Below are 13,378 nucleotides of genomic sequence, written 5' to 3'. Positions count from 1 at the left end.
GATGGCTGCCATTGTAAATTATGTTCCGGATGATGATCTCAGCTCTGTGGTGCAAGTCTTGGTGCTCATTTTGATGAACTGCGAAATGTCCTTGGGAGAACGGTGGAAGGACAGAAGAGAATCCTGGTATTTGATAGAGCAATTTCCCCTGTTCAGCTAAATCCTGCTGCATGGAGTGTTGTCTATCCTGACCGACCCAGGAACTGGGGCCTGGACAAGGAATTTGAGTGTGCCTGGTCTCCTGCGAGTATTGGGTTTTTAGCACTCCTGAATTGAGAATCTATGCTGATCTCCTTCAAAGGTCTGGGCAGATCATATATCCTGGAAAGATCTGGGTTTCTTTTGATTCTTCCTTGGGGTGGTGTTTTAAAAAAAAAGAGCTATTAGAGTATGGGGAAATGAGTACGGGCGTATGCCGGGGTATCCTTGTTCGAATTGTTGAAGTGAGAGTCTGTATGCTGTGCCTGATTGTTGTTGGTGCCCTTCCTTGGTTTGGGATAGGGTTGATGGAGGAGTGCAGCGCCTTCCTCCAAGTGGTCTTATATAGTAGTTCCCCAGGTGTCCTCCTTGTTATGGTCAGGTCTTCCATGGGGAAGCAGCATCTTTGCCTGTGTTGAGGCATTGCTACCATGTCCTCTCAAATCTCTTTACAATGGCATACAGTACTGGTCTGTCGCAACGTCCTGGGCAAGTTCAGACATTCCTTCCTTGCCGGTTTTTTCGCAGGGGGGGGGGGGGGGGGGGGGAGGAGGGAAGAGAGAGAAAGAGAGAGGGAGCAACGACGGACGACTTCTTTTTCTCCTCACACTGGTTGAGTAGTGTATTGTTATAAACCTGGTTGGCTCAATGGATTATACGGATTTCCCTTATCATTCCAAGGGGAAAAAAATACAGTCCTCCTTTTGACAATTCTTTTTCCTCTTCGGTGGTTGGGGTCTCCGCGGTCGAGGCTGGTGTGATTGGTGTAGTGTTAGTGGGTTGGTGCACTGCCCAGAGTGTGGTCCTAGTGAGGTGAAGGACTGGCTGGGGGGTAGGTCTTGGTGTGTGCTGGCTGCCCTGGGGACCTGACTCCTGTGTGTCAGTTTGTGCTGGACTAAAGCCAGGTCCGGCCACTGTGGTTGACATCCTGTTGCCACCCCCGCCAATGCTTAGGTTGACCCTTTTCAAACGGCACTTTTTAGGGAAACCCAGTTGACACGCTGCCTTGCCTGAACAAGTAGTTTTTTCTCTTCTTCATTAATAGGTGACAGGCATGTGGAGTAATACGGGCCCTTGCAGGAGTTCTGGCCCTCTTATCGTGTGACCATCTGCTCCTGGCAGTCCTCCCTCTTTTTTAAAAAAAATAATCATGTTTCGATTTTAAATTGTTGGGAGGCACTGTCCATAATCCGAAACTCTCGCTGCTGGTCCTCTGTATAAATATGTGAAATGAGGATCCTTCTGCCTGAGGTTGGGGTTATGTTGCGTTTTTGTGTTATATGGGCAACATCCTTTTAGAACTGGGTTCTCGAGTATTTTCTTTATACTTCCCTAGTTATGGTGGGTAAGAATGCCGTGATTGTCTCCTGCAGGGGTACAAATGGGGAATTGGTTATATGGGGGTGGAGGTTGTGGTGAAATCATTGGTGCCCCTGGTGCTGCTGGATTTGAGGGAATGCGTGTGCTGGTGCACGCCTGAACATGGCATGAAAAATTTATCCTCAACTATTGTGGTCAGAGCGAGCATGTCATGTTTGCATGGCCGTACCATATTCTCCTTTGTTCTCTGGTTGTGAATATGGAGGCACCAAGTTGAATTCTAATGATTGTATTGAGTCAGTTAAATTGCTGTTCTCCTTGTTCCGTTCTGGATGCTGAGACATTGCTGTAGTTTTGTTGCATTATTTGCTTTATGGGCCAGGGTTTAGAAAACTCCAAAGTATATCATGGAGTTCACCTGACCCATGACTTTTAATAGGTTTTGGTTATGGGGAGCACAAGGGTCCACTCTCCAGGTGTTACACAACATAGACCTTAAGTATTTTAAAAACAAAACAATGTTTATTCTATGAACCCAGTTAACATTTTATAAACACCAGTAAACATCTTATCAACCACCACACACACAACCTCACAGATACAATACTCAAAAGGTAACCCTGATACCTTTCCTAGCAACATCCTTAAGTTAAATCCTTTTTAACAAAATACACCAGGTTTAAATTCTCTACAGAAACAGTATTACTTTGAAATCATCAAGTGATCTGGAGACATTCTTTGGAGAGATATACAGCTTCTTGTTTGAATGCAGCTCTCCAACTCTGAAAACAAAACCAAAAACAGAGCCAGAAGCAGTTTTTTCAGCTCAAAATAAAGTGAGACAGAAAGACAGCCCAGCTCCACCCACACACTGACATCAATGCAAATATTTGATAAACACCCATTTCTTAAGGTACAACCATCTGACATTTGTTAAAATGGAAAACTTCAATAAATATACTTTTTTAAATGTTTCATCCACCGACTATGCATACTTCAATCCAATGATATCATGCTTGTTTCTTCAATGCAAACCTTGAACTTGATTCATTCACTTTCTAACTAAACTTGAAGTTAAAGGTATTGTCCATACTTCTGATGGATTATTTATTTATACATTCAATATTGACATCTTTCACAAGTTTCACCCTGCAGTATACCGTTGCCATGCTAAATCACCTGCTTGTGGATTTCCATATTTCCCTGGAAGCTCTGCAACAATAAATCATGAGTGATTGCCCCTAATGGGGTGCTCAAAACATATTGCGGCCTTCCCCGCAACTGCCTCAAGTGCACCTATTTGGGTATCCTCTGACCATCACGAAAGAAACTTCATGTCTGCTCACACACAGACCTAGATAGATGGAAGAGGTTGTTAGGTCACACCTAAGAGGAGAAAAAAATAAAAGATAAATACTTCATCCTTCATTATTAACTATTCAAGGCAAATCCAGGTCACAGCCCAGTAATTTAGATATCTCAAGATGGAATCAAGGGCACCATCCCACATATCGGACAATTCTTCATTGGTCGTTGGCTCCACAGATGAGGCTGAAAATGACCCAGATGCAAAGAATAGCAACATTTTTTAATCCTGTCGAATAGAGCAGTGTTTATTTTCTTGGATGAGTAATCCAAGGACCTTGATGAATAATCTGGAAACCAGAGTTCAAATCCCACACTGCTGTTGGTGAATTTAAATAAATCTGGAATAAAAAGTCAGTTATCAATAAATAGAGTTCAAAACATGCAGGTTCAGTTGGCAGTTAGGAAGGCAAATGCAATGTCAGCATTCATGTCGAGGGGGCCAGAATAGCAGAGCAGGGATGCACTGCTGAGGCAGTATCAGGCTCTGGTCAGACATCATTTGGAGTAGTATGAGCAGTTTTGGGCCCAAATCCAAGGAAGGAAGGAAGGAGGAATGCGCTGGCCTTGGAGGGAGGTTCACAAGAATGATCCCCAGAATGAAGGATTTGTTATATGAGGAATGGTGGAGGTCTTTGGGTCAGTACTCTATGTTTAGAAGGATTGGAAGGGGCGGGGGGTCTTACTGAAATTTACAGAATACCGTGAGGCCTAGTGAACATGGAGAGGATATTTCCACCAGTAGGAGAACCTAGAATCCGAGGGTACAGCCACAGACTGACGGGATCATAGAATCCCTACAGTGCAGGAGGCCGTTTGGCCCATCCAGTCTGCACCAAATCTCTGAAAGAGCACTGTATCTAGATGCACGCCCCACCCTGTGCCCGTAACCCAGTAGCCCCACCTAACCTTTTGGGCACTAAGGGGAAATTTTGCACAACCAATCCACCTCATCTGTACATCTTGACTGTGGGAGGAAATAAGAATACCCAGAGGAAAATCACGCAGACACAGGGAGAACGTGCGAACTCCACAGAGTCACCCAAGGCTGGAATTGAACTAGGGTCCCTGGCGTGGAGGCAGCAGTGCTAACCACTGGGCGAAACAGCAGAGGCTGTTTAGCACCAGGCTAAATTGCTGGCTTTGAAAGCAGACCAAGGCAGGCCAGCAGCACGGTTCAATTCCCATAACAGCCTCCCCAAACAGGGGCCGGAACGTGGCGACTTGGGGCTTTTCACAGTAACTTCATTCGAAGCCTACTTCTGCAAATAAGCGCTTTTCATTTCATTGTGCTGTCCGATAATCCTTTAAAACCGAGAGTAGGAATTTCTTCAGCTCGAGGGTGGAGAATCTGTGGAACTCATTGCCGCAGGAGGCTGTGGAGGCCAAGTCACTGAGTGTCTTTAAGATAGGTTGAGTTCTTGATTAATAATGGGATCAGGCTTATGGGGAGAAGATAGGTGAATGGGGATGAGAAACATGCAAGCTGTGATCCAATGGCGGGGCAGACTGAAATGGGCCAAATGGCTTAATTCTGCTCCAATATATCTTTTGATCCAAAACTACTGGATCGTTGATAAAAATGCAACTTGTTTACTCAGAAAGGACAATTGCCGTCTTTATCTGGTCTGGCCTATACCTTAGAACAGACTCACATGTGTGCATTTGACTTTCAGCTACTTCTGAAATGACCACACAAGCTAGTGAGTTGCATCAAAAACAGTTATGATGGATTGCAGCAGTTCAAGAAGATTGCTCACTACCATTATCTTCAAGGGCAATAAACATTGGCCTTGCTAGCAGCACCCACATTCTGTGGGCAAACAAATTTAAAAAACTGTGCCTCATTAAAGCCCTTGTGCATCAATCCAGTGAAACACACGTTACAGAAATATTTCCCTCAAATTGAATCATTGCATGATATTTCAACTGTTCCCTCTATTAATAATGTACCAGTGAACAGGAGGGGCAGGATAGAGAAGTTGAATGGCCATCAAGTTTGTGGAAAAAGGGTAAAGGCTGGGTGATGGGTTGCATGGACAAGGTGAGATCAGAGAGAAGAAACTAGAAAAACTCGGGCTGGGTTTAAAAAACAGGTTAACATTAAGACGTTTGGTAGTGATCAAGAAAAGTCAATTTCCTCCTGCTGAGGGGTCAGTGGCAAGAGTAATCACTTATATTATCAGATAAAGTAAGGAGATAGTGAAGAAAAACTAAAGTATAAAAAAAGGAGTTGCATCTAATGAATAAAAAAAACCATGAAGCAGAAGGCCATGTCGGGCACTGGGATGAGTCAGGCAGTACAATATTTTCCACAAGAGAGCGAGACATTTCGCCCACAGAACAAGACGACTTGTAACATTCTCAGTAACAGAGCATGAAGACTTGTAACATTCTCCGTAGAATTATACAGCTTTTCTTTCCTCTTCCACTCTCTCCCATTGTGGTATAATAGAGCAATCCCCTTAACATGTAACTAAAAAAAAAATGCAACATATCCTAAACAGAATAAATGGCATTTGGCTTTCTCCACAGCCCGGAGAAATCCCTCAGAGAAGTTCACATGTACCCAAAGTACTGTGCATGAGAAGAATGCAGAACAACACGAGAGATTGGTGTGACAGTGCACAAGATGCATCAGGTTCACATCTGTAGTTGGTCTCGTGAATCCTTCCTTCCACTAAATTTTCTAGTTTCAGGGTGTCCTGCTCTCTATACTTCACTCAGGATCACTCTTGTGGATCCCTCTGCATCATTCCACATTTGCTTCATATCTTGGGTGACCAAAACCAGATAAAGCACTCATTTGCAGTCCAAGGAAAGTGTACAACCTTAACTTAGCATCCTCCAACTTGCACTTTAATTTGACAGTAAAATTCTGCATTCTAGTTACTCAACTTAATGTTCAGAATAAGGTGAACATGGTATGACATCTAGACATTTGGAGCACTTTTCAACTTCACACGTAGCTATTTCAATCCATTTCTGTGCATCCGTCAATCCCTTTATTTGTTCGAATGTCCAATATCTTGTTCTCAACAGCATTACTTTTCACCTGCTACCATTTTGTTAATTTAGAATTGGTTTAGTTCATTTTTTCGATCACCTCCCAAAGTCATCCAGATTCTGGGGTGAGCCAAGCATAGGTCTCACTCCCATGGAACAAATCCTTTACCCTGCAAAACATGAAGTGCTACTTGCACAGCCAGTTACAGGAACTACATAGTCTTCCTTATTTGCCCCCATGCAGCGAGGCGGCATGGTAGCACAGTGGTTAGCACTGTTGCTTCACGGTTCCAGGGTCCCAGGTTTGATTCCAGGCTTGGGTCACTGTCTATGCGGAGTCGGCACGCTCTCCAGTATCTGCGTGGGTTTCCTCCGGGTGCTCCTGTTTCCGTCCAAAAACGTGCAGGTTAGGTAGATTGGCCATGCAAAATTGCCCTTTGTGTCCAAAGGGGTTGGGAGGGGTTGCTGGGTTACGAGTATGGGGTGGAGGGGTGGGCTTAAGTGGGGTGCGCTTTCCGAGGGCTGGTGCAGACTCGATAGGCCGAATGGCCTCCTCCTGCACTGTCAATTCGATGTCTATGCGCTCCCACCACATCCCCAAGCACTTGTCTCCTACTGTTCATTGCTTGTTAGATATAGTCTAAGACAAGGCAAAAAGAATTCAACTAAAACTAAACAGAGTATGAAACAGGCGCCTGACCTACCAAAAAAAAACTTTATGCATCAGATAGCTGTTATAACCTGCCTGCTTACCATTGAGACCGCTCCACCTCTAAGAGTGCCCGTTAATCCTTCTACCTCCCCCAAATGAAAGTTTATAATCTCATTGACATCTTTTACGGCAAGGTTTCATAATAATCTCCATCTGCCACCCCTCCCCCACCAATAAAACAATCAGCGTCAAATCTGCCGTCTGTTTTCTATTGTGCAAAGTCTCAAACATTGTTATCTGCCCTAGTAACACGGCCCACCTGCCCCCAGCCTTCAAAATCCTCAAACGTAAATATTTCATGGCCTCCATTGTATCACTCAAATCATCACATTTCTTCAACCCTATACCATCCCAATTCTGTCTGGCCAATATGTATTAACCGCTCCTTCCATTCCATCAAAAGGTATAAATCCTTTACACATGACATCGTGCACACTAGAAATCCCTGAAATGCTATCATTGTAAATGATCTCAAATCCATTTTTAAAAAATAACTCTTATTTAAAAAAATTATTTCATGGAATGTGGACGTCGCTAACTGGACCAGTATTTATTGCCCATCTAAAATTGCCCCAGAGAAGATGATGGGGTAGGTACTCAGTGCTGTTAGAAAGGGACGAGGTAGTAGAGGTCATTGGTTTGGAAGGTGGTGTCGAAGGAACCTTGGGTGAGCTATTGCAGTGCACTGCTGCTACTGTGCATTGGTTGTCAAGGGAGTAAATATTTATGGACAGCACTGTGGCGTAGTGGTTAGCATTGCTCCCTCATGGCGCCGAGGTCCCAGGTTCGATCCCGGCTCTGGGTCACTCTCCGTGTGGAGTTTGCACATTCTCCCCATATTTGCGTGGGTTTCGCCCCCACAACCCAAAGATGTGCAGTTTAGCTGGATTGGCCATTCTAAAATTGCCCCTTAATTGGAAAAAAAAATTAATTGAGTAATCTAAATTTTTTGTTAAAAAGAGAGTACATATTTAGGGTGACCAGTGGGTTATCTATCAAGCAGGCAGCTTTGGCCTGGGTGGCATCGAATTTCTTCAGCGTTGTTTGAGGTGCACTGATCCAGAAAGTGGAGTGTATTCCATCATACTCATGACTTGTCCTTTATCGATGGTGGATAGGCTTTGGGGAGTTAGGAAGCAAGATACTTGCTGCAGAATTCCCAGCTTCTGAGCTGCTCTTGTAGCAAGAGTTTTTATATGGTTGGTTCAGTTCAATTTCTGGTCAATAATAACCACCAAGAAGGCCACTGACTTGAAAAAAGCTCTGTTGAATATTTCAAGCATTTTCTGTTTTTATTTCGGACCTTTAGTATTTGCAGTGTTTTACGAATACACATATTTTGCTTGGATCCATCTCACCCTCACAAAAAACTTTTAAAAGATTTAGAACTCTCCTGTCCATTGCCTATCCAGCAAAGTATCAAACACCCTTTCTGTGTGGTTCCTCTCTCTTCACAGAGATCCCGAAATAAATTTTATAGAATGCGTTTCCAAGTTTAAACATAAGGCATTAGAAGCTTGGAAGTGTTTCCCCTCGTGGGGAATCTAGAACTAGGAGTAAATGATCTCCCATTTTAGGCGAGGAGGAGGAGAAATTTATTGTCTAAGAACATCAGTGTTTGGAATTCTCATCCAGTGAGCAATGGAGGCCAGATAAAGAAACTAAGGAACTTCGGCATGTCCACATTGACTCAGATGCAACATAGAAGCATCCTATCTGGCTGTATCACAGCTTAGTATGACAATTGATTGGCCCAAGACTGTAAGAAACTAGAGTTGTGAACACAGCCCTGTCAATCACCCAAACCCACCTCCCATCCATTGACTCTGCTTTGACAGAGTCAATAGACTCAAAACGTTAGCTCTTTTCTCTCCCTACAGATGCTCCAGACCTGCTGAGATTTTCCAGCACATTTTCTTTTTCGTCGCATCCATTGACTCTGCCTAAACCTCCCGCTGCCTTGGGAAAGCAGGCAGCATAATCAGAAACCCTCCCACCCGGTTATTCTCTCCCAACCTCTTCCATTGGGCAGGAGATACAAAAGTCTGAGAACACACACTAACAGGTTCAAAAACAGCTTCTTCCCTGCTGTTACCAGACTCCTGAAAGACCCTCTTATGGTCTGAACGGATGTCTCCACATATCTTCTATACCGAGTAGTGCTACACTCCGTATGCGTCACCTGATGTCTGTGTCCCATGTATTTATATTGTGTAGACTGTATGCAGAACAAAAACGAGAGAGAGAGAGAAAAACACTCATAACTCAGGCTATATTTTTCCCCATTCACGGAATTATTCTATAAAGCATGAAAGTTTACCTTTACTATCTGTGAAATTGACTGTTCAGCTTCTACACACAATTATTGGAGATTTTCTGATCAGAAGTACCAAAGCAAAACATAAAACTCACAGATTTTTATCCAGAGTGATACCAAATAAAACACAATTCATACCTCTGATCTGATTCCACTCATGAGCTTCTCCAAGGAAACTGGGGTGAAACCAGTACACTCCATTCCGACAGAAATAATCATCTGTGCTCAACACCACACCATTAGGATTTTGAGCTAACAGCAACCTGTGAACACAAATACTCAAGAATGATTACATTGCCTCTTGAATTCTTTTTGGAAAAAATAAAATCGCATAGCCATTTAAAATCAGTAACAGTAGCCTATGAGCAAGACTTCAAAAGAGAACAGTGATATGATACCCGTTATGAATGTCAAAACATCATAGTAAACATTGTGGGTTAACATAGTTTAGAGCAATGGATGCAATTAACAACATTTTCTAAGAGTACAGAACTTGCTTCCCGAATCTTACAAGTTATTCAGCAAGATAATGTTGCTTCTTCCTTTAAAGCACTTTAAAAATTAAATCTAGCCAAGTATCTGTATAAATGTCATCTATTTCATTTGTTGTCTTGCTCGGTGTCAATGCTCTCACAATCCAAGAAATGGAGGCAATCCAGCATTACTACAAATACCATTAAGATAAAAAATTTCTTCAAAAATACTCAAGTATCTATTTGCTCGCTTTTCTTAAAAAGTCAGAAGTAACACTGTTTTGGAGGGCAGGAGTTTTATACCTCGTCATATATAAATGTATTATCTTACTGTCAAGGTGAAGCAACTGCCCTTTGAATGTCAATGATACCAGCCACATACAGTTATTTTGTCAAGAACTTTGCCATTCAATTCCAGAGCATTGTTTGGAAGTGCAGGTCAGAAGCATCCAGCATTGTTGTATACGTATAACAAAACTGTAGCAGGAGTGTACCACGTGTACCGCAGTAAATGGCATTTAAGTTGAAGGGTATAAAACGTGTGGGAGGGGGACAACACTATTTGCAAATACATACACCACGTTACACTGAGTGTTAACGAGCAAAATGGTAATCAAAGCTAAATTTCTTCAATAAGTTTCAAGATCAAGTCATGGAAAAAAGATAGAAATTAGAAGACACTGGTTCTTTTTATCTCAAGTCTGCCTGGTTCGTGATTTCTGTCTGAAATGACTTCTCCAGGCTAAAAAGGTTAAAGTTAAATGAACACTTCACAAAATAAATCAATCATTCTGAAGCTGGTGTTCAACCAATTTGGGAACAGTAAATCCTCAAAAGCCACAAGGAGATAAAACATTACAGGCATGTCAGCTTACCACATTCCAACCTTCAACTGATGAATGTTGGGAAATTCTAAACTTCCAGTCCAAGTCATCTCTTAAAGCCAATAGCACCAAGATAAATGTTGGCCAAATGTTAACCCAAGATTTTGAACAAGGCTGAAATATTCACACAAAAAACATTATTGAAGTTATTCAATCAAAAAAATGATTAATCAAAATCAAATCAACTCTCGAGGTAAAATCAATCAACAATTTTACCAGATACCTTCTCTTCCCCCAATGGCAAAGGTTTGAAACTGATCTGATTTAGGTTTATCTACTTTCTTCATTGATGTATTCCCCAGGCAGGTTATTCAGAACTTTATATTTTTCCCCTGTCCTCAATGACAGCTTTCCAGTCACCTTCCTTGCTTTGGCTCAAGTTCTCAATAGCTCCAACAGATTGGGAAAATAGTATGAATGTGGCATGACGAGAATTATGTTTATAAACAACTGAGATAAACTGGCAAATGTGAACAGCTCAGACACATTTTAGTGCCAAAATAGATGGGAATATAGGAAAAAAATAAACCTGACTACGCCACAGCTCCTCACTTTTTAAATACTGGAGCCAAGGTAACAAAGAAGGAAAGAGAAATTTTCCACAGCCTCGAGACTGGTGTCATCGTCATGTCCAATACTTCATTGCACGTATGCTGCTAGTTTAAATATAATCTTTTTAAGACCAACTGGCTTGTAGTTTCCTGCTTTCCATCTCCCCGTCTCCCACCCTTTCTTATGTAGTTTTCCAATCTGCTGGGGTCTTTCAGATTAAAATTAAAATAATAAAATAATCTTTATTGTCTCTAGTAGGCTTACATTAACAATGCAATGAAGTTACCGTGAAAAGCCCCTAGTCGTCATATTCCAGCGCCTGTTCGGGTCAGGCAGAGAGGGAGAATTCAGAATTCTCAGCTGGTACGGGAATTGAACTGTCCTTGTTCTGCATCAGAACCCAGCTGTCTAGCCCACTGAGCTAAACCAGTCCTCTGCAACCAATGCATCCACTATCTCTGCAGCTGCTTTCTTGTAGGTTATCAAGTCCAAGGGACTTGCCGTTTTTTGCTTCGTTCAGTTTTCTTAGCTTCTTTTGCTTTTACTTTCCGTGCTCAAATTTTATGTCAGCCTTTACAGGAATGGGCTTCTAAAATACTCCCAGATTACCATTAATTTTTGCAGTATTGTACACCTTTCCTTTCCATTTGATACCATACTTAATTCCCTTATTTAGCCACGAAGGATGCATCCTTCTCGTTGCTTCTGTCTTTCTCAAAAGGAATATATCTTTGTTGAGAGTTATGAAAGATTTCAACCTATTTGCCTGTTCCACTGGAGCAAGTATGTTTAGAATTATTACAGGCTTGATGCTTGGTGTTGACTGCTCAAAAGATTGTATAGGCAAGTTGTTTCTGCAGAAGGTGGGAGGGGTTTCACCACTTTTATCAAATCAGTCTTGGTTCGTGTGCGTGCAGTATCTCAGAATGTTGACTCAAGTCTTGGATCATGGAGCTGTTTCCATTCATGAACATGCCTCGGAGCAGCATGGAATTAAGCGGCAGACCAAAAACCAAACTTTACCGTACTACCTTGCTGTCTGATGCAGATTCCTGGGTCTGCTGAAGCTCTGATATGCTTCCAAAAACAGAGATCGATCATGGGGATTCAATAAGATAACAAAATTACAAATGACAAGGTCATCCGTTATGCTGGCTTATCAGCATGGTGATCTACCCCATAAAATTTGACATAGAAGGGAGGCCACAAAACTTGATTTAGATAGGGAGGCCATGTCTCCCACATGGATGGTTGCAGAACCCTCAAGCAGATCCTCTATGGGGGGGCTGTCTCAGGACAAACAACATCAAGGTGGTCAATACAAATGATTAAAGATGTCAGAGAAACACAGCATTGCAGACCATATATCTGAGGAAAACTGCAGGCAATTGGTCCATGTGGAAGCATACACTGAAATTGAGTTCAGCTTATTGAGGGTCATCATCCAAGCTAAACATTCCCAGAGGCGGTCCAAAACACATTAGGATCTGTCAGTTCTGCAATGCTCATGCTGATTCTACATCAGATTCTTCAGTCACTAGGACACAGGCAAGGGAATATACAATGAATGGAAGGATCCCAGGAAGTAGAGAACTAAAGGGACTTTGGGGTACATGTCCATAGAACCCTAAACACAGCAGGACAGGCATTAATACTAACAATAATCTTTATTGTCACAAGTAGGCTTACATTAACGCTGCAATGAAGTTACTGCCCCGAGTCACCACATTCTGGTGCCTGTTCAGGTACACAGAGGGAGAATTTGGAATGTCCAATTCACCAACAGCACGTCTTTCGGGACTTGTGGGAGGAAACCGGAGCACCCGGAGGAAACCCACGCAGACAGGGGGAGAACATGCAGACTCCGCACAGACATTAGAGTCCCATGTTCAATTCCCGGCTTCGGTCACTTATCAGTGTGGAGTCTGCATGTTCTCCTTGTGTCTGCGTGGGTTTCCAGTTGGTAGGGTTTCGCAAGCCCAGGCCAGAAGGTTGGGGGTGTGTGTGTGTGTGTGTGTGTGTGTGTGTGTGTGTGTGTGTGTAATGCGACATGAATCCCAGGTCCCAGTTGAGGCCGCACTCACAGAATGTTCCCTTCCAGTCGGGGAACACTTGAGCAGTCAAGGGCATTCAGCCTCTGATCTCCGGGTAAGCGTTCTCCAAGGCGGCCTTCAGGACGCGCGACAACGCAGAATTGCCGAGCAGAAACTTACAGCCACGTTCCGCACACACGAGTGCGGCCTCAACCAGGACCAGGGATTCATGTTGCATTACATTCACCCCCCCCCCCAACCATCTGGCCTGGGCTTGCGAAATCCTACCAACTGTCCTGGCTTGAGACAATTCACACCTCTTTAACCTAGGATTACCCCTATCTCTGGATCTGCAAAGACTTGATTACCTACAAATGCTCACCCGAGGAAGGAGCAGTGCTCCGAAAGCTAGCGTTTGAAACAAACCTGTTGGACTTTAACCTGGTGTTGTAAGACTTCTTACTGAGCTCACCCCAGTCCAACACCGGCATCTCCACATCATGTCTATTATCCAAAGT

At 43.0% G+C, this 13,378-nt stretch overlaps 1 protein-coding gene across 6 annotated transcripts in view; it reads right to left on the bottom strand.

Annotated features, from left to right (window-relative positions):
- Window positions 1-13,378, bottom strand: part of LOC119977901 (NEDD4-binding protein 2-like 2) — a 66,096-nt gene that overhangs the window by 26,979 nt on the left and 25,739 nt on the right. For 5 of the 6 annotated variants that reach the window (XR_005463316.1, XM_038819206.1, XM_038819207.1 and 2 more), the window contains exon 3: window positions 9,057-9,181. Coding sequence is in view for 5 of the 6 variants with exons in the window: in XM_038819206.1 (XP_038675134.1) it covers window positions 9,057-9,181 (125 nt within the window). In the remaining variant the exon portion in view is untranslated. Of the gene's footprint in view, window positions 1-2,208; window positions 2,905-9,056; window positions 9,182-13,378 lie in introns of those variants that run through there. The other variant, XM_038819209.1, reaches the window with a different exon arrangement.

Source organism: Scyliorhinus canicula, chromosome 14 (genome assembly GCF_902713615.1).
Source record: "Scyliorhinus canicula chromosome 14, sScyCan1.1, whole genome shotgun sequence".
Lineage (NCBI taxonomy): Eukaryota > Metazoa > Chordata > Chondrichthyes > Carcharhiniformes > Scyliorhinidae > Scyliorhinus > Scyliorhinus canicula.
This window is presented reverse-complemented; position numbering and strand designations above follow the sequence as displayed.